The sequence below is a fragment of the Carettochelys insculpta genome, chromosome 1 (genome assembly GCF_033958435.1).
Source record: "Carettochelys insculpta isolate YL-2023 chromosome 1, ASM3395843v1, whole genome shotgun sequence".
Lineage (NCBI taxonomy): Eukaryota > Metazoa > Chordata > Testudines > Carettochelyidae > Carettochelys > Carettochelys insculpta.
In genome coordinates, this window is record NC_134137.1 from 364,683,820 (window position 1) to 364,710,129 (window position 26,310).

Below are 26,310 nucleotides of genomic sequence, written 5' to 3' on the forward strand. Positions count from 1 at the left end.
CTGAAATACATATTCAGTGCCTCATTAGCATGCGGGCGGCCGCAGCACTTTGAAATTGACGTGGCTCGTCCCAACGGGGCTCCTTTTCGAAAAGACCCCGCCTACTTCAAAGTCCCCTTATTCCCATCTGCTCATAGGAATAAGGGGACTTCAAAGTAGGCGGGGTCCTTTCAAAAAGGAGCCCCGTTGGGATAAGCCACGCAGCGGCGAGCCGCGTTAATTTCGAACCGCTGCAGCCGCCCGCATGCTAATGAGGCGCTGAATATGTATTTCAGCGCTTCATTAGTAAACTTTGAAATGGCCATTTGCATGGCCATTTCAAAGTTTGGGGCTAGTGTAGACATAGCCTTAGAGTTATTAAATTCTTTTACAGTCAGAGACTGGCTTACCATTCATTGCATCACACTTTGAATTGCCAACATTAAAACAAGAAGTCTTCATATTGGCTGGCAGGACATTCCACCACTTATATTCAAGCCCAAGAGCTGGTTCAGTCCCAGCTGGGCAAGCCTTGCATTCTACAGGGAGAGAGAAGCAAGAAAAAGAAATTACAGACAATAAGAGGATATCAGATATATTGCTCTAAAACAACAGTAAACTCCATAACTAGCCATGCTTCATTCAGGGCAGCTGTGAGCAAATCTGAAGACACTGTTCAAAAGAAACAATTTAAAAATGAAGCAGACAATAGCTGCATGGATTCGGAGTTGTAGAACTTTCTCCCAGCTGCAGTGTCAGAGGCCTCATTGCTGACAATACTTGGAATAAGATCAGCTGGACCAATCTCCTAACAGTCACAATAACAAGTAGGATGTCTTCGAGTCACCCTCCTATTTGTGAGTCCACTGATGGCTGATCAGCCCAATTCTGGAGCTGTAGGTCTTATCACAGAAGAGGAAGGTGTTGGTATAGCTGTTCGAGGGGCGTGGGGCAGTTTTTCTCACTCTTTTCTTCTTCTCTGCCTCCCCTCATCTGCACTGTGACAGAACTTTTCAGATTGTGCCACCCCCTCATGGATTACCATTCTCCACTGGAGATGGTCCCGGGCAAGATTCTCCCAAGGGTTGATACCAATGCTGCACTTTTTCAGGTGTGCCTTAAGCATGGTTTTATACTGCTTCCTCTAGCCCTTAACGCTCCTCCATCCTGCCTTCAACTCAGAAAATGGAATCTGTTTTGGGAGGCGCTGATCAGCCATCCAAACCACGTGACCATGACCAGTCCAACGAAGTTGTTGGTGAAAGATAATGGGTTCAATGTTGGGTCACGCTTGACTCTTCCAGGATGCTAGTGTTCGTGTGCCTATCCTCTCAAGAGATATTTAGGATTCTCCTGAGGCAGCACTGATGATATAGTTCAAGTGCCTTCAAATGACGCTTGTATGTTGTCCAGGTTTCACATGTGCACAGTAGCACTGGAACAACTAACGCATGGTATAAAAGAGCTTTGCCTCAGGATAGATGTCCCAGTTCTCAAAGACCCTTTGTCACAGGCTTGCAAAAGCAAAGCAATGCCAGATGCTCAGACAACGCTGGATTTCTGCATTAATGTCACCTTTAGCAGAAAGATGACTTCCAAGGTACGGGAAACGTTCCATGTTTTCCAGCAGTTCTCCATTGACTTCAATAGAAGGTACTTGAGAATGTCCCTTTGGTGAGGGTTGGAGGAGCACTTTAGTCTTTTTGATGTTCAGTGAGAGGCCTAGATTCTCGTATGCTTCAGCGAAAGCACTTAAGATGGTCTGAAGGGCTGCAGGAGAAAGAACAGCAACCATGTTGTCATCTGCATACTGGAGCTCCACGATCGAGGTTGTGGAGGTCTCGTTTTTAGCCTTCAGTTTCCTGAGACTGAAAAGCTTCCCATTCATTCTATAAACAATTTTCGCACCATCTGGAAGCTTGCCATCACTGAGGTGAAGGGTCTTGGCAATGAAGATACAGAACGGTAAAGGGGCAATGACTCAGCCTTATTTGACTCCTGTTTTGGCCTCAAAGGAGTCACTTTGGGATACATTGTTGCTCAATACGGTGATAGTCATGTTGCCATGAAGCAGCCCCGAGATGCTAATGTATTTTTGGGGCAGCTGATCTTTCAGAGGATGGTCCACAGGTTGCTACAACTGACTGAGTTGAATGCTTTGGTTAAGTTGATGAAACGTGTAAGGCTTGGTGTTTTTGTTCTCGACATTTTTTCTTGCAGTTGCCGGGCAGTGAAGATCACGGACCAATAAACTGTAGGGAACAAACAGGCACTGGTAGAGGGATGGACTAGACTGAATGTTTTAGATTCCATTCTCAGAGACCTTAAAAATGATTTTAAATAAATTTTCCTACCAGCGAAGAGAGACATCCAGGAGACATCCCATTAAATAAGAGCAACACCACATTCAAAACAAACCATTTCGGGGATCAACTGGGGCACTCCTGTTCTTCATGTTCTCCTTCTCTCTCCCTCCCCAAACTTGCTCTGATGTCATTTAACCAGTATTTATTCTATGGACCTGAACACCGACAGTGACATGTTACAGAAATGTAACACACAAACAAGTGATGGCCTCTGGAAACACAAGCACAGTCTGCAGGTGACTATCTGCCATGACTTATTGAGAAGGTATGTTCACCAGATAATACATCTCATACCCTGAGTTCCATCCGAAAATGTGCCCTGAGAGCAGGGCACACAGGAGGATGATCCATTGTTGTAAAACCCAGGGTTGCATGGCGGACAATCCTTCTTCTCCCCAGAAGGAGGCAGTTTCAATGCATCAGGAAGATCCTCTCTGCAGATTTTGGGTTCTATCCACTTGTACATTATCTGAGTCTGCAACAGAAAGGTATCTGGGTCACACATTACATGAGGTGGCATTAGGACTCAATGCTCACCAAGTTCATCGGTCATGTTCTCCTGAAGGTGCTGGGTGTTTCTGGTGGGACACACACACGACAAATGAAAACCAATCAGAGCAGTTTGGGCAGTAGTGGTAAGTAAATACAAAGGAGTCGTGGGAGGAGAGAGGAGACTGGTTCACAAATAACCCCAGTGTCAGGCCTTCAGAGCAAAGCAACAGTTTCAGCTCTGAAGTGGGTTAGTGGAGTCAGAAAAACGAGACAAAGAGGACTTTTCACTTAGGAGAAGGATTCAGTAGGGGTAAGTTCTGCCTGTCTTGACTCCCAGCTACCCCACGTAAAGGAGATTCTGACAGGGTAGGATGTCATTCTGTCTCTCTCTCCCCTCCCCCGCCTTACACACACAAACTCATCCACGGCCAAGTCATCTACCAGAATCAGGTTCATACAGCTGAAACCAATCACACAAGGACTGCTACACTCAGCCCCACTAGGCTTCCTGAACACTCACCTCCAGCAGATGGAGCTGCACCATTTGCTTTCTCACTCCACTAACATCCCTCTCTCACCTTCTCCTTGGATTCTTTCCACCCTAATCCCATGATCTCATAGCCTACGTCTGCCCTACACGTCTCTGTATCCCCTCCCCTGAGTTACGGTTCTTCCCGGCTGGAAGCAGGGTGAGCCTTTCGCACTCTGGATGCCACATCCGGACCTTACTTTGCCTCCCCATATCCTCCTGCACATGGAAGCCTGCACCTTTCCTTGTGGATGCCTGAACCCTAGATACAAAATCCATAACAAAGCACCAAAATCGGTGACCTGATTGTTATTATTTATTAAGTAGTAGTATTGTCGGTGCTTTTGTTTGTAAAAAAGAGGACCTGCTACTCACCCAGCTCTCTGTCCCCCCCCACCTCCCGCTGAGGTTCCTGTGGCTGGGGCTGCCCGCAAGGCTGGCAGGGTCCCCCCACCACCTGGCCAGGGATCCCGCAGCTGGGGCTGCCAAGGTGCCAGTACTCAGTACCAGTGAGTACCGGCACAAAAAAAGCACTGATTATTGTTCATTTTTTTGCACTGTAACAGCACATTAAGGCCAGCTAAGATTGGCACCCTGCTGTGCAAGGTGCTGTACATACATATAAGAAATCACAGCCTTCCTCCAATTAGCTTACAACATAATTTAGAACTAGATGCAAAAAGTGACAGCAATAACCCATGTAAAGGCATGATGAGAGTAACAGCTATAAAACTGCACAGTTACGTAGGCTGCCCATGTGAACAACTTTGCAGCTACAAAACAGTTGGAAGTATCTTTAATTTCTATTAACACATAAATATCAGTTATCTCCATCTGTCATTCCCATCTTTAGGGGCCTGACCCAAAACCCACTGAGAATCAGTCAGTCTTTCCAATGGGCTTTGGATCAGGCCTTAGTTGGCTGCTTTCTTTTACACTCCACAGCAGATCTCCATTGTCTTCAAATTTGAACACGTTGGCTTTAATCACTTTCCTGCTTTAGACCTGGCTTTCAAAACAAAAGCTTCCTATCTTCCCTGGAGCATTTTATTGACCTTTTTTTCCTGCGGAGTTTTTATGATGCTCTGTGCCAAGGGCAGACAATAAGTTTCGATGGGCGGGGTACTCCAAGAACTCTGTAAGTGATCCAGGGCTGCACTTTTCCACAATATTAATGGAGGAGCTGTGGGGTCTGGGATGGAGGATGGGCATAGAAGGGAGCTTGTGGCAGGAGACTGGGGTGCACGAAGAAGCATGGGGACTGGGAGGGAGTTTGGGTGAAAGAGGGGTTGTGACCTGAGGCAGCGGGATGGGGTGCAGAAGGGGATGCAAGGTCCAGGAGTGGGTATGAGTGCAGGACAGGATTCTGACCTGGAGGAGAAGTGTAGCAGGAGATGAAGGGTCTGGGAGTGGATTGTGACCAGGGCCAGAGTTGCAGGAGGGGGTGAGAAGAGCTTGGGTTGTGACATGGGGCAGGGAGCGGTGGGGAGTAAGGGGATGGTGTGCTGTGTGTAGTCTCTGACCCAGAGGTACTTACTGTAATAGAAGGCTCCCTGCCAGCAGCCCAGCTGGACACTCAAAAACGTTCCCTGCCTGCAGTGGCCCACACACCATTCAAAGTGGCCGACTGCTGGGGCCAGCACACATCTCTATGCCGTACAGCCCTGGGGGGCAGCTCTGCATGCTGTCTCCACCCCCAGCACAGTTGTCACAGCTGCCCAGGCCATGCTCGAGCTACAGGTGGTGCAGAAAGCCCCTCCCCGCCCCCAAAGGGGTGCACAGCACAGAGTTGCACATGTCCCCAGCAGCCAGCCGCTTCGAGCAGCATGTGGGCTGCTGCAGGCTGGGAGCCAGTCTGAGGTTCCCACTGGGCCACAAGACATTGGCAGCCCAGAGCCGAAGGTTTGGCGGCTGGCCTTTCCTGTCCTAGCTCTGTACAACACACACATACACGTATTTCCCTTTTCTTCCCTGTTTTTGAAAAGCGAGCGTGTTTTGAGGCATTTGTACATGAGGCCATCACAAGCTGCACATTGTCTCAGCACCTGCCTCTACTCTGAATATTTCTGACTCTCTCTCCAATCCGTTCGGTGAACGCTTGGTTAGAAGGGAAATGAGATCAGACAGTGCCAGCTGCCTTTCGGAACCCCCTGGACTGACTGACATGCACTGAAAGTTTATCTGTTCACTTGATAGACAGCCCAAATTGTGCTATTGGAGCCCAAGCAACAGACCTGAGGCCAGGCAATGCTCAGCTCCCATCACAAGCGTTCCTAATGGGCAGGTCTTTGCAGGACTTTGGTTTCAGGATTTCATTGGCTAGAAGTTTTCAATTTTTTTTTTGGCTGGGTCCCCATTCAGAGTGATACCTACCACTGTGTGCAGACCCCTCTCTCTCAGAGATGCCTGGGGTCCAGGAGCCCATGCCAGCCAGGGCACATTCTGGGCCTGCAGCCCTAGTGGGACACAGACAGGAAGGCTTACACTCCTTTCCTCATGTTGCTGGGATCCCCAGAGTCACTCACAGGCTGTGGGTTCCTCTGGCCCTGGTGCATCTTCCAGCTTTCCTCTGCTACAGCCTGTGTGCAAGGATGAGCTACCTCCTGGGTGAGTGGGGAGAGAGCTCCGGAGAGGTGATGGAGCTGGAATGAGGCCTCAGCCCCTTCTACGCAGGGAGAGGCCGACTACCCTCCTGCCACTCTGGAATCTGGCATTCTTGCATAAACCTCAGAACTGGACAGAACTGAAGTCAGCCACGTTGTGCGTGCAGCCACCGCTAGCTGAAAATCCAACATCCCCTAGCTCGGAACAAGTTTAGATCTTTGTGAGACAATGTCAGACAGCTGCGTATCTGCAGTTTGCTAATTCCAGCGGGAGGGTGGCACAGAACGGTATGGAAGAAACACAGGCAACAGTGACCTTGGTTTTAGGTGCCCCTGATGTGTTATGGAAATGTCATAGACTTGTTTTGAGATAATGAGTAGTTTGTTGAAACTTGGATACTTGGTGACCCAGTGGAGCTGTGGTTCTCAACCTGTGGCCCACAGGCTGTATGCAGCCCAACGAGCCCACAGCTATAGCCTAGTCGTGTGCTTAAAATAAAAATAAAAATAAAAATTCAAAATTCACCACTCTGGTCTGGTGGTGGAAGGGGTCTTGGCTGAAAGGCAACAGCGCCAGGCAGCCCAGCTGGCGTACTCCTGCCAGCTCCAGAGCCAATGAATGTGGCCTGGTCAGAGGCTGCAGGAGAGTGGGTCCCTGGGCAGGTTTGTTGGGGGGCTCATGGAAGTGAAGGGTTAGGGGGCTCTGGGTAGTGGGACGTTTGTAGAGGGTGCTGGGCAACACAGAACCAGGAACTAAGGCTGTGAAGAGGGGCTGCAGCAACCCAGGTTTTATTTGGGATCCCAGCTCCCAGCCCCATCCACCAGGGTCCTACCTGCTGGCCCCATCCTGTGGAGGGGTTGCTGGTCAGATGGGTCTGTAGGAAGTTTTAGCAAGGGGGCACTCGGCATAGAGTCCTGTGAAGGGGGCCTCAGAAGAGGGGCATGCTGGGTATAGGGTGTTGGGGGGCACTGGGCAGGGGTTCAGTCTGGCATGGATCTGCCCCTGAGGAGAAGGAGCAGGCTGGCAGCACAAGGCTGGGTGGGCCAGCATGTCTCTGGCACAGTGGTTCTCAAGCTGCAGCCCACAATGGTTGAGAACCACTCCAGCAGAAACGATTATGCTGACCCACTGGGCTCACAATAGATGACGTGTTTTATTAGAGTTAGCTATAAAAGATTAGATGAAGTAAATGCTTCTGACCAGGCTAAAAGGGAGTTTTTCTTCAGGAAAAAAAGCTGACATGTCAGCTCCCCATCAGCTGGACAGAAAGAGGCCCCTGAAGATTCAGCCTGTCTCAGGCTGTGGGTAACTATATTTGGGATGTCCCTAAACCTACTGCTCATGACTGTGTGTACTTCATAGCTAACAAGATGTAATGGTAGATAAGGGCACGCTTACTTACACTAATCTTTCATACGGCAGAACTGCTCTGCTCACTGACTTATTCCTGACACCCCCGGGGTGAAATCGTTAAGTCTGCTTTGGGTTCTGAAAATCCCGGCTAGCAGATCTGGCAAGCCAGCCAAGAGCGGAGGAGAGAAAGGAATGTGGGAGAAAAGCGATCTGTTTGTTTCACAATAGGGGAGGAGAAAGGCTGGGTCTACACCTGCCCCCAACTTTGAAGGGGGCATGTTAAAAAGGGCGATGGAAGATTACTAATGAAGTGCTGCAGTGAATATGCAGCACTTCATTAAGCGAATTCCCCCCCCACACCCCGGGGCAGCTTCAAAGTGTCAAACTTCGAAGTGCCGACATGCGTGTAACTGCAGGCACTTCCAAGTGCCTTTACTCCTCAAAGTTGGGGGGTAAGTGTACACAAGACCAAAGTAGTGTAACCCACAGACCTGAAGGTGCGGTTCATTGTCCCATGTCGTGGCACTTAGACCACTTATACAGAGAGCAAGAATTAGGTCTCCTCTGCAGCCTCGGCTGAGAGCCAGATGGCTTTTAGCTAGAACTTTAGAAGCTCTTGCACTAAGCTCCAGAGGTCCCAGGCTCGAGTGTGCCTGTAGGTGGTTACAGTAGCAATGCAGAAACAGGGGTGACATTCAGGGAGCGAGTACACAGGAAGGCTAGTGCTACACTCACCCTTAGCGCCGGCAGCTTGATGCAAATGAGCAGTCTCAAATGCAAAACGGTTGCTCATTTGCATATCTACAGCAGCAAACAAGCAATAAAGACATGCTTATGCTGGCAAAAACCCCCTTTGCTGGCAGCCCCATATCCCTGATTTTTTTCTAGTGATAAGGGACTGGCGACAGAGGGGATTTTTGCCAGCAGAACCAAGTCTTCACTGCTTGTTCCTTCCATGAATATGCAAATGAGTAGCCATTTTGCATTTTCGAGACTGCTCATTTGCATCATGCTGCCAGCACCAGCGGTGAATGTAGCACTAGCTGAAGCGTCTGGACTGAAACAGAAAACTCAGAATGAATCTGCTCTTAGACTCTAACTACCGAAATCCCACAGCAGAGCTCAGGCCAGTTCCAGGGAAAGCGAGAGACAAAGCTGTGCTCTCAGAGCCATGATGGGGGAGCAGAAGGGAGCCCTGATTACAATTTCAATGAATCGCAGCCCACGAAGCGCACAATGGGGTGAGTCAGAGCCACCTGTATCCTTCTTATTACAAGCATGAAAGTAGTGGCCCCCAAGAGCTGCCTTTTCCTTTGGACTCTCCTGGGCAGTTCCCATATGGTCACTGGTATTGTTGCAGGTGCCCCCAGCCCCACGGTAAGGGAGACTGGTCCCCTAGGCGGTAACCAAGGAGGAGAAGAATGGGTAGAGTTATCCCCTGAACCCCAGCCAGGACAGAGCTATGGGAAAACTGGTTGGCCTGTTAGCACCCGACTCTGACAGTGATGACTAACAGCAAGTGCCACTCTCCTCTCCAAGCCAGGTGAGGGGCTGGGGTTCCAAGATGCTTTGGCTGACGGAGCCTCAACCTTCCTTCTGCAGCTGTTGTCTTCTCACTCCCCTTCTCTCTGCTTCTCTGCCCTCCCCCCTTCCTCTGCTCCTTTGTCCTTTTTTTCTTCCAGTCTGGCTGGAGCTAAAGCAGGAGCCTCACATAATGAGAAGAAACCTTCTGACTAAATAAACAAGAAAAACTTCTTAAACAGTCTGGTCTTTGCTACCCGCCTTCTCCCCGCAGACTTGCTGTGCCTTTCCCAGGGTGTGGGGAGGAAGGCTGTGCCCTACAGTTTGAAAACTAATGCATTAGGCATTGGATTAGGCCCAGAGATTCAGCAGCACAAAAACAGAAAACTAGATATGTTCCAAAGAGGAGACATATACACTGGACTCAATTTGGCAGCATTTTAAACGATAAGCCATTGATACCATGTATGTCTCTCTTTATAGTCTCTGGAGACAATTGTCACGCTGCAAAACAACTGACACAGGGTGAGAGGGAAATCCTGAAGTAAATTTGCAGCCCTCTCAGTGTTCTCAGCTGCAGTGTAGTTAATGTGGCCTTCTGGACTTGCCAGTAATTGAGTTATCTGCAGATGGTGTACATGCCATTTGAAATAAAATATTATTACTGCTAAATTGCCCTTATATAGTGCTTTTCATCGGTATATATCAAAATGTATCATTAGCCCCATCTTACAGATGGAGAAACTGAAGCAAAATTGTTTGCTTATGGTCATGAAGCAGGCCCAGGAATAGGACCCAAGCCTCCAAAGTACCACCCCAGTGCTCTAGCCATTAGGCAACTCTGAGTCACTCCATGAAGAACTTCATTCTAAATAAGACTCCATGTAACTGAAAGTACATTACTCCTATACATAATCCCACCGAACTCAATGTGTATATGTCTGGGATTTTCAAAGGAAAAAGTCAATGAAATCCAACGGGAATTGGTGTCTAAATCCCTTGGGCCTCTTTGAAAACCTCAAGCTCATGGAAAGACTTCCATTAACTTAAGAATGTGGTTCTCAACCAGGGTTATGCATATTTTTGGGGGCACACAGAAGTCTTCCAGGGGATTCATCAACTCATTTAGATATTCGCCACGTTTTACAACAGGCTATGAAAAAAGCATAAAGTTTCACATGGCAATGACTTGTTTGTATCGCTCTACACCCTGAAATATAATTCTGGTGAGTTCATTTGATAGCGGTTTGAAGGAAAGGTCATCCAGAGGGAGGAGTGGTGACTTGGAGGTTGCCATTGGGAGGCTAATCAAAGCAAGTGAGCCTTGAGGATGAACTTGATTTTCGCAGATCAATTACAGTGCAATCTGCAGGAGAATGTAGTAACAACCTGTTACCTTGGGGTGTGGTGGCTAAGTGCTATTAACTAACTAAGTCATGAGAAAGAGACTGCAGAGTACAAGCACCATATGACTTGAAGTGTGTGTGTGTGTGTGTGTGTGTGTGTGTGTGTGTGTGTGTGTGTGTGTGTGTGTGTGTGTGTGTGTGTGTGTGTGTGTGTGTGTGTGTGTGTGTGTGTGTGTGTGTGTGTGTGTGTGTTAGAAGTCCAGGTCACACAGGCTGCCATAGTCTGAAAGTGAATGTTGTAACCTGATTTTTTGTTAAAACAGGTGCACACAGGAATATTCAGCAGCCAACTATAAGCTGAAAGGCCCCAGCTTGTTAGTAGATATTGCTCCAGCAGGGCATCAACTCAGTAAATTTTGATGACTTGCTGAGGCAGGTGACTAGCTATTCTTCTCCCCTCCCAGATCTAAGGGATGTGGAAGGACCTTTGGGGGTCAAAGGATCTAAGGTTTAGGCAAAGTAGTTCTGAAGGATCAATTCCCAGATGAGACAAGAGCTGCCAGAGAAAATACGGCGGTGAGCAGCGGCTTCAACTACTAAATCCAGCTTATAATCCCCACAAAGCTTTGGCAAAGGAGTTCCCATGAGACTAGGGGAAGGGGAATGAGCATCAAGCCATGAAACCAGCGCATTCTTAATGCAGCTCATCCTCTGGTCCAGTAGCTCTGGTTGCCATTGGCTTAAACGAACTAGCCCTACTCAACAAATCCTCAACATACTCCTGTAAGGCATGTATGTTATTTCCACCAAATCCCTGAGTCTACAATGACCTATGTTCACGAGTCATCCCAGTGACCTAGTCAGACCAGTCACACATGAAGGTGCTTACAACATTAGGGTCTTTCATACCAGGTGATACATATCTTAGAAAAACCTAAAACCTATGGACATTTACAGATGGATACACTGGTAGTGTGATTAAGGGACTTGCCCACGATCACTGAGAGAGTCAGTGCTTGAGGCAGGATAAGAATTCAGAAAGCCCTGGCTCCCCGTCCTGTGTTCAGGTCACTAGATCCCAAATGGCTCAACAACCAGGTGATAATATCAACCTGAGGGAACACTTGACTTACCTTTCCTTCCTTATCGCACAGGGTATGGATCTGGAAAAAGTCTTTGTTCGTACACGGAGGACGTGCCGTACATTGACTGGATCCTTCATCTGAAAAGGAAGGGTGAGGAGCTCAGACATTTCGAGAACTGTTTGATACACTGCTTTGGCATCTGGATAGTCAGACAGGCACCTAAACCTTTTCTTCCTGCAGTAACAGTAAAGCCCAATTTGCATCAATCATGCAAACGCTGCAACTGACTTGCTATCCACCCCCTTCCCCAGATCTAAGGGACATGGGAGGACCTCTAGGGGTCAAAGGATCTAAGGTTTAGGCAAAGTAGTTCTGAACGATCAACTCCCAGATGAGACAAGAGCTGCCCAGGAAAATACTGCAATGAGCAGTGACTTCAACTACTAAATCCAGCCTACAATCCCACAGAGCTTTGGCAAAGTGGCTCCCATGAGACTAGTGGGAGGGGAATGAGCATCAAGCCACAATATACGGCATACAATAAATAAAAACTGACTGATCTGTCTCTTCAGAAACAATTTACTGTGCTGGGGCCAGAATGCAAAATTCCCATTAATATCAATGGGAGCAGGCAGAAGTCCCTAGCTGGTATCTCTATTAATGTCAGCAGTTGAACAGACAGCAGATGTTTCTGGCAGATAATCAATTCTTTATACAAAATATTCATCCATAAGGAAAAGAACTGTGGTTGCTAACAGGTCTGCAAGAGCAACACAGCACATGGGCAGTATATGGCATAAGATCACAATATTGTGTATGAACATGCATCAAAGATGCTACTTATACGCAGTATATGCAACACCCCATTTGACTTCACTTTCATGACCTAGCCCTATCATTTCTTAGATGCTTACAGTGATGAGCTGGAGTGCTGTGTCCAATTCTGAGTGCTCCATTTAAGGAAAAATGTGGACAAATTGGAGAATCCAGATAAGAGCGGCAAAAATAAGAAAAGGTTTAGACAACCTGACCTTTGAGGAAAGGTTAAAAAACTGGGCACCTTCACTCTTCAGAGAAGAAGACTAGGTGAGGACCAGACACCAGCCTTCACCTATTATGAGGGGTGTTATAAAGAGGATGATCACAGAATCATAGAATTCTAGAACTGAAAGAGACCTCAAGAGGTCAAGTCCAGATCCCTGCCCTCACCGCAGGACCAAGCACCATCTACACCATCCCGAATAGTAACAGACACATGGCTTAAATCGTGATGGGAACTTTCTGAGTCACTATAGGGGCTCGCCTGCATACTTGGCTCAATCTAATTCTTGACCTTCCCCCTCACCCCTCCACTCTCTGATTTGCTCACCTTGATTATCTTTTTCTGATTTGTCCTCCTTGCTTACTGTTTTTGGTTCTCTGTGTCTTAAATATTGAGTCTGTTCTGGTCTGGCTATGGTCTGAAGAAGTGGGTCTGTCCCACGAAAGCTCACCTAATAAACTATTTTGCTAGTCTTTAAAGTGCTACTTGACTGCTTTTTGTTTTCATCCCGAATAGATGTCTATTGAACCTGGTCTTAAATGTCTCCAGTGATGGAGATTCCACAACGATGACTGATTGTCCTCCAAGACCACTGGAGGTAAAATGAGAAGAAATGGGTTTAATCTGCAGAAAGGCAGGTTCAGATTAGACATTAGGTAAAACTGTTTAATCTCAGGGTAGTTAAGCTCTGGAACAGGCTTTCAATGGAGGTTGTGGAACCCCCATCATTGAAACTTTTTAAAAAGAGACGGACAAACAATGGCCAGGGATGGTCTACAGCAGTGCTTTATTTGTGCCAGTACTTGCCGGTACAGAGTACCAGCACCTTGGCAGCCCCAGCTGCAGGACTGGCTTCAGGGAGGGGGACAGCCAGCTGAGTACTGGCTCCTACTTTTTTTTTAAAGCCCTGGTCTACGGTATAGTTGGTTTCTAACTCAGACCAAAGGCTGGAGTGGGGAATTTTGCAAGGCCCCTTGCAGCCCCTTCTAGCCTATGATTCTATGCCAGTTTCTGCCTCCATGCTGCCCATGGGGTCAGCCTTCACTGTCCACTTGTCATTTCTAATAAGAAATCCTTTGTGGCTGAGATTCTGGTGCACATTTGGGGAAAGGATTTGTCATAATCCATAACTGGACCAGTTCCACTCCGATCCAAGTAATGCCTGCCTATTCCCTTCACCCCCAGAAAACACACCGCCTCCCACCTGCCAAGCTCCCCTACCCCAACCCTCCTCCCCTCCTCTGCAGCAGTTGTGAAGCAGACTGACCAGTAGGTGCACTGCTGAGGCCCTGAGTGACTACATGTCTAACTCTAAGGGTAGGAGCAGGTACATAGGCTTCACAGGGACCACTCACAAGCCTGAAGTTGAGTGCATGGAGCTATGTCCCCCAATGTATTTGGTCCATTTTACTTGATGGTTTCTAGATGCTCTCACAGTAGGGAAACAGAGGAGTTTGAAGGCTACCACATGTCCTATCTGCAGTGAATCCACCACATGATCTGACCCTGTTAGACCTCTCAATACAAGATGGGGTGGATCAGGTGACTTTTTGGATGAGAGACCTCCAGGAAACACTTGGGTGCAGAAGAAAGTGGTGTGGAGCTGACAGTGAGTCAGTACTGAACCAATGCCACAGACTAGCCTGAGGGTTGCCACGCTCATGATGCATCATTTGGATGAAATCTAAAACCAAGGCCATGGTAGATTTCATGCTGTCAGAGCACGGGAGTTGTAGAGTACCACAGCCAAATTCCAGCAAGAGCCATCATAAACTGCCAACAAAAATTCCCTCCGCAGTTTGAGACAGGCATCATTTTAGTTTTGTGTCCCAATCTCTCATAACCACATTTCACTGGTGGGCTAAGTGACTTCTGTGTAAGTACAGGCATGGAGAACTGATGATAATACTGATGCAGACTTGTGTTCGTGTATTTTTGGCTCATGCTCCGTACCTGCATAATGTGTTTCTTCGCTGCAGCTGATACACTGCTTAGCTCCTTTCTCTGAGTAGGTATTTCTGGGACACACCTGGCAATTGGAAGCCCCGGGTTTATCACTGAATGTACCGGGTTTGCATGGAAAGCATTCAGATGTATATGCAACTCCTGTAAACCAAAGCACAAGTTAAGTACTTCAAAAGGCACAATAACAGAGAAACAGCACCTGAGGCTCCCACCTACTCAGTTGTTTTGGGGAAAAAAGACACAGTATAAGACCATTGAACAGTCACAGAAAATTGTTACTGGTTTGAGCCTGTTTGGGTTTGCTGAGACTCTGGTACTGCAGTCCTCACCCTAGCCAAACTCCCATTCCCTTCAACAAAAGTTTGACCTGGATGAGCACTACACTATAAGAAACCAGGGGCTTATCTATACTTGCAAATTTACCAACGTAACTATTCAGAATATTTATTACAGTAAATTTCCAAGTGTATAGAAGTCTGGAATGTTTCATAATGTAATGGACTATTCTAGAATAATACTTCTGTAACTGTTATTCAGCAGTAGTCCTCGCTCAGGATGATTTTGGAATAGTTATTTTAGCAGTTATAATAAAGGTCTGCTAAGCTCCGCTGTTGCATTTTCATTTTGCAGTTCCAATACTTCCCAGCAGATGTCACCATTTACTAATTAATTCCATGAATCATATTTCTCAACAAAACAAGTCATGTAGCACTTCAAAGACTTCATTAGTTAAATGACCCCTGAGCAGGACATAATAAATTGTTTTGTTAGTCTTTAAAGTGCTACATGACTGGTTGTTTGTACTGTTAGGATACAGACTAACACAGCGACCTCTCTGTTACTGTATTTCTCAAGACTCTGGTGAACTGAATATTTTCCTAGAGATTTGGAAAAAATAAAAAATAATGCTCTGAATAATTATTTGGAAGAGAAGAGAAGAGAAGAGAAGAGACTTACTATGTTTCTGTGACTATGATATCAAATGTTTTCTCCCAAAATAACATATCCGTCCTTAAAGATATTGACAGAATAAAACATCAATTATCATTGCAATGTACAGCAGACACCGTTCAATTAATAGTTAGTAGTATGATATTCCATACCTTCAATTGTGATGTTTTTCACCAGAACTGGTTTCACCACTTTAGAACCCATAAGAATCCCTGTTGTTCTCCAATATAATATATTAGTGCCTGATTTCAAAGCTACCTGCAACAACAGAAGTGTGGCATTTCACATCGTCATATTCTGACCAACTCTCTTATTCGTAAGTTGTTCTTTTATCTTCTAATACATGTCACTCGTTTCAATTACTCACTTTCCTCATGTCCTCGGAGCATCTGGGACTCTGTGGGCCAGTTGCTTTGTAAATCAAGAGCCATAGGAGGGAGTAGTGCCCCCTCAATGGAGGGCAGAAGCAGGTATTATGGAGATGATGGAGGTGAGGAGGCTCTGGCACTTCCTTTCAGGAAGTAAACTGCAAGTCCCCCTAAGCCAATAGGAAGCAGTGGGGTTGGGGGGGGAATCATGATCCTATCTCCATCCAGCCAACCCACAGCTGGGGGTGCCTAACACTCCAGGAGTTGCTAGTGTTCCCCTAGTGCTTGTGCTCAGTCATTTTTAACTCTGCTCATACACTCTCTTCCAGACCTAGGATAATAATCAGTCTGTTTCTAAAGCCACACAATTCACCTTCTAACAACAGCCCAGTATTTTAACAAGCCTAACAGGAACAGCAAACCATCACTTCCGGAAGCTGCAGGTGGGTAAGTGTAAACATAACGTGTCACCGTCTGCCAGTGAATTAAATTGATGGACTGAGTGCCAAAAGTTGCTGACCTCTGTATCAGTTAATATTGTTTACATTGTTTGGGGGATTACATATATATTGTTAGAGGTCAGCAGCATGACCCACCAGTTCCTGTCTGTCATTGTGTTCTGTTAACTGAGAGATCACAAGGAGACAGTTGCATTAAATGAACTCTCAGAGGAGTAGACATTAGTCTGTAACTTTAAAAACAACAAGAAGTCCTGTGGCAACTTTCAGACTAAAATGTATTAGGCCACGGAGCTTTCGTGGGTAAAACCCACTTCATCAGATGATTTGGAAGAGGGTTTTACTCATGAAAGCTCACGCATGACCTAATAAATTTGTTAGTCTCTAAGGTTCTACAGGACTGCTTTTTGTATTTAAATGAACCATGAATGTAGTGATATCACTACCTTGATTTCTCTTTGACGAATATAGACAAATTACTTGCAAATGGTGGGAGATAGGCAAACGCTTTATGTGAATCCATGTAGCTAACTGCTGGTAAATATTAGGAAATAAAAGGTTACTTCGAAGAGACTCCTGTTCATCCAAGAACTGCAGGCAGTTAAGAGGCTACCGAGAAAACGTATGAAAGGGGAATATGAGATTTGATCCTTTCATCTTATATTTGTTGAGGCTTGATGAGGGGAAGTTTGAGCCTCTAGATTGCAATCTGCAGTTTCATTCTGGGACACCCTGATTCCGAAAACTGGACTGAACCTATGGACTAACTGTGAAAGAACTCTTTGCAACTCAAACTCAAAACAAGAAGCAATGGTCTGAAGTTACACACAGAGGGACGTGTAGGTTGGATATTAGGCAATACAATATCATTAGGAGGGCGGCGAAGCACTGGAATGCTTTACCTAGAGAGATGGTGAAACCTCCATCCCTCAAGGTTTTTAAGCCCTGGCTTGACAAAGTCCTGGCTGGGATGATTTAGTTGGGGTTGATCCTGCTTTACTCAGGGGACTAGACTCAATGGCCTCCTAAGGTCCCTTCCAGTCCTAGGATTCTATGATTCGGTCTTTCTATTACAAAACTGACCTAAGAGCTATATTCATGTCTGTATGTATAATGATCTTTTAATCATTGATCTTGTCTCTTTTCTTTTTAAATACATTCTAATTTATTTACTAAGAATTGGATGTGAGCATGTATTTGGGTACATATAAAGTATTCTCTGCGCTGGTTAGGCCTCATCTGGAGTATTGTGTCCAGTTCTGGGCACCGCAGTTCAGGAACGATGTGGAGAAACTGGAGAGGGTGCAGAAGAGAGCAACGAGAATGATCAAAGGTCTAGAGAACATGACCTATGAAGAAAGGCTGAAAGAACTGGGCTTGTTTAGTTTGGAAAAGAGAAGATTGAGGGGGGACATAATAGCAGTCTTCAGGTATCTAAAAGGGTGTCATAAGGCAGAGGGAGGGAACTTGTTCTTCCTTGCCTCTGAGGATAGAACAAGAGGCAATGCACTGAAATTGCAGCAGGGGAGGTTCAGGTTGGACATTAGGAAAAAGTTCCTAACTGTCAGGGTGATCAAACACTGGAACGGATTGCCAAGGGAGGTGGTAGAATCTCCATCACTGGAGCTACTTAATAAGAGGTTAGATAGATGGCTTTCAGGGATGGTCTAGAAAGTGCTTGGTCCTGCCATGAGGGCAGGGGGCTGGACTCGATGGCCTCTCGAGGTCCCTTCCAGTCCTACTTTTCTATGATTCTATGATTCATTAACTTGGTGATTAATGTGTCCAGTTCTTTGGGATCGGCAGAACTTTTTCATATGATGAACAAGATTTTCAATAATAATTATCATATTTGACTTGGCTGTCTGGGAGGAAGCCCCAGGCTGGATTGCTTTAAAGGAGCTCTGGTTTTGGCTTCTGGGTAACCAGTAAGATATTGTAGAAACTGCTTTGTTGATGGCTTGGTAAATCTAGGTATCGGAACACTTAAGAAATGGTCTTAAATTGCAGCAAGGAAGGTTTATGGTGGACATTAGGAAAAACTTACTAACTGTCAGAGTGGTTAAACACGGGAATAAATTGCCTGGGGAGGCTGTTTATCTCCAAAGATGGAGATTCCACAAACACCTATCAGGGATGATCTAGATAGTTCCTGATCCTGCTGGGAGGGCACAGGAATAGACTTGATGACCTCTCAGAGTCCCTCCCAGTTCCAGTATGCTGTGATTCCATGATTTAATAATCACCAATCTGGGGGACTGTCTGCCCCATTCTTTACAGTTTGTCCTAACTGAGCAAGCGCCACGTGGTCCCTTGGGAACCCAGTCACAACTGGTTTTCAGGCACCTAAGAAAAATCAGTGCAGAAATGCATATAAAAATAAAATGCCAGGTCCTATCCTCAAATGCATACACAAAATGCTGGTGAACTGTGGTGTCATTCACACATGGGGAGCAACCTATTCTGCAAGAAGGCCCACCAATGGGGGAAGTGGGGACAAATGGGACAGAGGCGGCAGCTGGAGCTCCAGCCCCCTTTGAGACCCCATGGCAGAACTGCTCTGCCACTCCATAAGGCTCTGGAAGGGGTCAGAGGGTCCCTGCACCACAGTCTGAGTGGTGCTAAGAGCCAACTGCCCTTGGTCTGGCTCCTTCCACCTTTGGCCCCACCCGTTCCGGTGTCACAGAGCTGGGCCCCCTCCCACCTTGCCGCAGGGCCCACGGTGGCTGTCTGCCCCACTGGGTGCAAGTGAATGAGCAAATGTTTTGGAAGAAATGGTTCATCATTAACAGGATCACCCCATAGAATTTGGATTCCCACATACATACCTGATTTCTTAATGGGCCTGATTCAGTGAGGTCATTGGGAAGGCCTGACTAGAGGAACAAGCTTTGGCTCAGGCCTTTAGAACACGTATCAGCTTACAGCATGCATCACTTGCTCCTCAGAAAAGCTGTGCTCCTCTCACAGCCTCTGAATTCCCCAGATGCGGCCCTTCCTCGCTCACACCTCATTCAACTCAAGGTTTACAAATGAATACAAAAGATGCTCCGTGGAACGATCCTTAGCACTTACCGAATGAAAGCCCCATTCACCGTTGTCTGTTAATTTCAGCCATTTGTCGGCAGTGGAGTCCATCTCTTTGCACTGATCATTTTGAATCTGTCAATTAAAAACAGTGGCCACAGTAAGACATCTGGATCACTAGCTGAGGCAGGACACACAGCAGTAGGGTGCCCACATTACCATGCTCAGGATAGAGGCTGTTACTTGTGGCAAAGGACATCCAGAAGACAAGTCAAATCACTGGCAGTCTAGGAGAGGGCTTTCAAATAGAGGGCTAAATTCTGTTCTCTGCCTGAGGAGACATGATTGGACAGGGATGTGCCACCTCTCAGCTGAGTGTGTTAGCCACTGAGCTGAAAGGATGAAAGAGGTTATCCTCTACACGCTACTGTTTTGTGTAGAGCTAGGCGGCTTCTGAGCCTGCCCAACAGACTATGGGATGTTCTGATGTGGGTCTCTCTCCAGCTCACCCACTGAAGTTGTTTCACTCAAACTAAATAATTAAATATTAACTGACAAAGTGCAAGAATCCCTCAAGAGGCCAGCAGTCAGCACCCTTCTCTGAGAAGCAGTTAAGTCCCTGTTCCAATGGCTTCTGCTCAGCCAGAGCACGGTTTGAAGCTTAGGCCTCCTGCCTCCCCTAAAGAGGACCCTAACCCCCTGGAGCACCTCCTGGTGCTGCTATTTTGAGTCAGGTTAGGTGGGCTCTGAGCATACCTGTCAGATCAAGCTCCACAGGGGAGTTAAAGGGAGGGCTGCCTATTTTCCCTGGTTTGTGGCTCACACTGAAGAACAGGTGAGAGACAGACATCCAGATGCCTAGAGTGGGACAGCAATGCACATGCTCTGAGGCACCAACCTGGAGGCAGAGAGAACGTCTACGGCAAAGCAAATGGGCTGAGAGATTTTAGGCACCGACTGCCTTGAATAGCAGCTAAGCCAGGTAAGGTTTTGTGCATCACAGCAGGGCCTAAAAGTGGGCAGCTAAGACTGGGGGTTAGAAGCCTAAGTACCCTTGTTTTATCTGGGCAGTGTCTTTCTGCCTCAGTTTTCCATCTTTAAAATGAGGTTAATGGGACCACCCTACCTCACAGGGATGTGGGAAGTTTAAGTAAGTGAAAAGATGTAAAGGTATTCAGACATCATGGAGTGGGGGCATGTAAATACAGTACAAGCTTTGTTACCCAGCATCCCTGGGAAATGGGGAAGGCTGAATAATAAAATAGACCAGACTATCACTGCTGTGGCCGGCAGCAGCTCTGCTCTGTGCTCCAGTCAGCCAGGCCTGTGGCAGCCACGGCAACCAGCCCCAGCCAGTCAACTTGCGCAAGGCAGCCAGCACCCTCTGGACATGCCAGTTAACAAAATGTGCCAGTTATCCAAATGCTGGATAACTTGATCTTTACTGTATCTAAGACAGATAAATTTTATACCTAAATTCTATGGTGATGCTGATACAATGATGATAAATATTTAACAATGCATTCTGGGAAAAGGTGCATTCTTAAAGGCTTGCTACATCTGGAGCACCTGAAGTGCAGAACATCAGCATGAGAATCTAGCTACCAAGTCACAAGGATTTGGTTAATAGCTTTTACAATGACAGCCTGCTAACTGATATATATAAAGGAGATGATAAATTTCAGGAGGTGATCTAATTCTATGTCGATAAAAGCAAATAAGAAGTGTGAAGCAGCCTGCAGACATAACTCTCAAACAAACAACATATTTGCTCCTCTGCAAGAGAAAACAAATCACTAATCAATCAAGAAACCACAGGGAGGATGATATTCTGTTACACGCATCTGATGGTAAAAGGACATTTTGCAGCTTACTTTTTATGAATCAGGCAGGACATATGATAAAAAGCAAAAGAGGTTTAACAATAGAGTATGCACTCTTTTCAAACTGCAGTAGATTTTACTAAGTAGCAACCACAGCAATAAAGTGCCTCATGAATCAGAACTGAGTTATTTTTTGTGTTTCTTTCTTTTGCATTCCGAAGGGTAATGGTGCTTTTCACTTAGAGAGGCTCTTATCCCAGCATCTCAGGATACTGTACAAACATTAATTAAGGCCTACCACCACTATGAAATAGCATGACAGTGTTTTCTAGACAGCAATGACTCACCCGCCAGAGACAGCGAGGAGGAAGGTGGACAATTTCCAGCACACTTATTCCAAGCTGCCATCTCTTTCTAAGTCCTCATTTGCCCCCTTCTCCACATTCAGCAGCAAATGCAACACTGACAGGCAGCAAGATAACTCAGGGCAGAATCTTTCCAAGCATGTAAATTTCATTGAAAAATCAATGGGCCCTGCATTCCTAAATCTTTTTGTCATTGTTTTTTTTTTTAATCTAGATTACCATAGCACATTGGTGGGCAACCTGCAACCTGTGGGCTCCATGCAGCCCACTGGGGTTCCATGTCTTGCCCAAGGACCCCTGGCTGTCCCCCTCCTCCACACACCTCTCATGCACCAGGACACGAGAGCCCCACACTTCCTATGCCTCACCTTCCCTCTCAGTATTTTTGGAGCACACAGATCACCTGATTCATGCTCCAGCCCCTCTCCTCCCCTAGCCTTCCAGAGCTGGAACACCGCCAATCAGCTGTTCACAGCATTCCAGCTCTGAGAGAGAGGGGAAGGAAGGGGGACAGGTCACATACCAGGAGATTCATGCACTCAGAAAGTGTTAGGAGGAAGGGGGAGGAACAAGGAAGTGCAAGGCCTCAGTGCACAAGAGCCACTTGGGAGAAGTTCCTGCAGGTGGAACCCAGCATGCCATGGATTGGTGCAGCCCACTAAGGTGAAGGAGCTCACACACTATTCAGGGTTGCCCATTCTTGTCATAGCACCTAGGAGCCAGAGTCATACACCTGGCACTGCGCTAGGTGCTGTACAATACAGAACAAAGATGATTCCTGCTCTGAGGGGCTTAGAGTATAAGAGACAACATATGGATAACAAACACATGTACAAGTAAACAATGAGAATACTTTGGCCAGCATAAAGGCAGAGGTATCTAAAAGTTATCAAGTTTGACAAGCTTGTTTTGGGAAAGGAGCAGCAAAGGAGAGTTTTAAGTAGTGATTTGAAGGTGGATAACGAGATAGCTTTGTGGGTGTTTACAGGGATCCGCTCCCAAGCATGGGAGAAAGCACCAAATGTGCATGTTTGAAGTACCAAGTGGGAAATGAAATCTGTGTTGGACTCTTTTAAAAACCCCAATCTCAAACCTCAGAAGTGGTTCAGCTTTCATCCTTGTCTCTGCACAGTAGTGACACAGACTGATTCCTTCCAAAAGATGGAGAACAAGATTTCCAAACGTGACTAGTGATTTCCAGTGCCCCACTAGAGACACTTTTCAGCAGAAAGCAGGTCCTCAGCTCTTTCTGAAAATCAGGTCCCTACAGGTGTCTCCAATCAGACACCCAAAAACTCAGGCATCCAGAATCACTAACTTTTCTGAAACTTTTGGCTTAAACTGCCGCCTGCACGAGACTGGGATTTTCATTCCTAGAACTTTGTAAGCACATCCACACAGTCTGGAAGAACTCTAAACATAAGTAATGCCAGGAAAACAGCCAAACTAGATTACTTCTGTTTTAGCAGCGGCTGAACAAGAAGCAGGACTAAGTGGACTTGTAGGCTCTAAAGTTTTACAGGTTTTTTTTTTAAGTGCAGTTATATAACAAAAAAAATTTACATTTGTAAATTGCACTTTCATAATTAAGAGACTGAACTATCATACTTAGGTGAGGTAAATTAAAAAATACTATTTCTTTTATTTATCTTTTCACAGTGCAAATATTTGTAATCAAAAATATAAAGAGCACACTTAACATGTTGCATTCCATGTTGTAACTGAAATCAATATATTTGAAAATGTAGAAACTCATCCAAAAATATTTATTATAGATTTAAATTGGTATTCTGTTGTTTAGCAATGGCATTAAAACTCCAATAAATGGCAATTAATTTTTAATCAAGTTAAACTGTTTGAGTTAATTGCTTGAGTTAACTGCAACTAACAACCCTAACTTCAAATAATCAGAAAAAGGTGAAAGAATAAAAGGTACGGAAAAATGAATTCTGTGGGATTCCCACATGGTCCCAGAAAACCATACATTACAGTACTCAGTGGCATAGTGTTACATTCTTAATCAGGCAATCCTATACTTGCTCACAATATTATGTCCTCCACGTGGCATGACTCTGCATGCACAGTTACACTGTGTGGAAGATGTCATTTTGTTTCACAAATGGTATTCTCCACACCATGTGATCTCACACATAGATCAGCTGTCTGGAAGACATCATTTGGTAGGACGGTCTGACCACATACTGCATACATACAATGTCATACATGATGTCCTCCACACAATACAACCATATATGTGACCTGGCACATTTTGGGCCATTTTGCTCTAAAACATGGTGTTCTCTATGTGCCTCTGAAGGCCAGATAAAATCATCCCATGGGCACAGGAGGTCCTGGGGCATGCAATGCACATCTTGCATACAGAGATAATACACCACTGATAGAACCTGGCAAACTAAGCAACCTGGCTGTGAATATAACTAGAAATGTAAGGTGTCTCCTTTCATGTTCCTAACTCCCTTAGGTACATATGAAAACACCACCCTCCCGTGAAAGCAACCTGCTTGGATTTGTTGCCAAAGGTCAATGAAATGCAAAAAGTAAACAGGCAGCATAAATGGTAGAGAAAAAATTAGATTTTTAAAATTTGTTCTGATTTAATAAGCTAAAGAGACGTTAATAACGCAAGGAGGAGAAACAAAGCTGATTCCAAAATACGCATTTATCTGGAGCACCTCTCTTTACTTTGAGGTTAGATTCAGGTAAAAAGCTTACAAAAAACTCAAAGAAGATGTTGTTGTCAATATACTGGTATTCAAAGAAGACAGAGCCAGATTTCTTCAGATGTACAGCATAGATGAGAGAAACAGCACAGTCATCTCTGTTCGACTCTATATAATTCCCACGAGGAGTCCACGAAGAGCTGAATAAACAAAACAAGGCTCATTTTAAACCACAGGCCACCTGAAGACATTTTTATTTAAAAATATATTGTTCAGCAAAGAGGACACAGTATCCCACTGCAGCTAGACTCACTGAACAACCATTGTACTTTGGTTTGGCTTCCCACGTATTTTTCACACACAGGCCGTGTCTACACTACAAAAATAACTTCAAAGTAATGGACTTTGAAGTTGAGCATCTACACACACCCCACTTTGAAGTTAAACTTCGAAGTAGGGCACTGCTCCATTCCCAGGAATGGAGTAAAGACTTTGAAATTGGGCTCCCTTACTTCAAAGTAAGGGATAAAGTGTGTAGACTTTCCGTAGGCTACTTCAAAGTAGCACTTAACTTCAAAGTTAACTTTTAAGTTAGTTCATACTGTAGACGACCCTGAAGAGTTATGTGCTCAGTCAAAATTTATGTTTTGCATATCAGACTTGTGAATGTGTATGTTGTTTCCCGGAAACTTCTAAAGCAGCCCAATCAGGAAGGCTGCTGTGCCACTTGTCTATGATACAGAGGGTTGTATCCTTAAAAACAGATCATGCAGGATATAAAAGTAGTTTTAAGCCACCTTTACTTGTCTCTGTTCCCAGAGCCAACTCAGGCACAAGTAAAAACAGCTCAGGGCCAGAGGTGGAAGGAGTACCCAAAAACTTAAGTAAAAATGCAGCTGCTTTCACTTCTGGATACTTGAATACAACCAAGATATAACATGCATGCGCACACGTGTGTGTGTACTTTTACTCAAATAGTTTTCCACAGGGACACCAGTGACTTGTACTTAATTACATTCCACCCACCCTGCCCCAAGCAGCTGTACTTTTACTCAAGTAACTTTTGGGGTACTTTTCTCACCTCTGCTCAGGGCTGAGCCAAGATTTTCCAGCTGTTAATGACATCTAATAGGCTATTAGGACAGCAGGCTGAAATTAGTGACTCCCTGACCTGCCCTGTCATACTTCTCTGCCACCTGCGAAGTCGTCCTGTGCAAAGAAAGGCCCGGATAGATGATGACGACTTTGTGCAGATGGACCAGCAGGATCAAACAGGCCCCATATGCTCTATCCATTACTCTCAGCTATTCAATATCCCTGAAGCGTACATCTTGGCAATGTACAGAGATCGTTTTTATGGTGCAATATAGTTCTCTGTGCTTATACAGCCTAGCATACTCACTTGTCTCCTCCATCATCCATCCATATGATCGTACTGTCCAGCACCGAGAACTAGCACTAACACATAACCAACACTACACACTGAGGAGTGTAGTCTACCCATCACTTTTTTTTAGTGAACATCAGCCATTGTGTAGACATCCATGTTACTTTGCTACTGGAGCAACCAATTCCCAAAGTAAACTATCGGCTTGAACCAGAGCCCACTGAAATCCACGCAAGTCAAACCAATCCCTTCACCAGTGTGGCCACAGACCAACCCGTACGCCTCTTACTTGTTACAGCTGTCTGCTTTATTCTCAACTGATTCGACAGCAGTGTCCATGAAAGTTGCTACATTGGAGAATCCTGCTGGTAGGTCATCCCATTCATCAAACTTGATCCCACTGCCCAAGGAATATGTCCCCTCGGCACATTTACTGCACATTTGAGTCTTCATTTCTAGGTATTCACCAGAAGCACATGAGAAAGCTGTGAAGACAAGCGTTTACAACTGATTAACTGTAAAGGCAATTAGCAGCATCAGTGAGCTGTCACTAAAGAAACCAGTCACAAAAGCACCAGCCAAGAAAATCAAGAACATGATGAATCAGTTCCTGAAAAACGCTGTAAAACTTGACTTCTGTTTATCACTTAACTAGCAGCACTGGAGTCACTTCTCAAATCACAGCTATTCATCTGCTTATTTGCCTCCATTAGCAAAGAGCAATTTTGTAAAAAAATCAACATATCCATACTGCACGTGTAACTCTTCTATGCAAAACCATGTTTGTGTCACTGTTGTTACAGTTAACCATATCCTACCAATTCCCTTCACCCACCTGTTGTCTCTTGTGTTGGATAGGATCATAAACTCTTTGAAGTAACACCTGTCTTTCATTATTGGTTATACACCATCCGATAATGGTGAGCCTTTGTCTTTGGGGGAATAAAAATACCAGTTCAAAAATAAAT

At 45.5% G+C, this 26,310-nt stretch overlaps 1 protein-coding gene across 3 annotated transcripts in view; it reads right to left on the minus strand.

The window, feature by feature from the left end:
- The window catches only part of ELAPOR2 (endosome-lysosome associated apoptosis and autophagy regulator family member 2), a 222,002-nt gene that overhangs the window by 34,889 nt on the left and 160,803 nt on the right, over positions 1 to 26,310 (minus strand). For all 3 annotated transcript variants that reach the window (XM_075017528.1, XM_075017509.1, XM_075017519.1), the window contains exons 3-10: positions 25,632 to 25,827; positions 24,008 to 24,155; positions 19,135 to 19,221; positions 15,386 to 15,491; positions 14,271 to 14,423; positions 11,324 to 11,412; positions 2,640 to 2,820; positions 390 to 518 (exon numbers count right to left, since the gene is read on the minus strand). In XM_075017528.1, the coding sequence (XP_074873629.1) occupies positions 390 to 518; positions 2,640 to 2,820; positions 11,324 to 11,412; positions 14,271 to 14,423; positions 15,386 to 15,491; positions 19,135 to 19,221; positions 24,008 to 24,155; positions 25,632 to 25,827 (1,089 nt within the window). The remainder of the gene's footprint in view (positions 1 to 389; positions 519 to 2,639; positions 2,821 to 11,323; positions 11,413 to 14,270; positions 14,424 to 15,385; positions 15,492 to 19,134; positions 19,222 to 24,007; positions 24,156 to 25,631; positions 25,828 to 26,310) is intronic.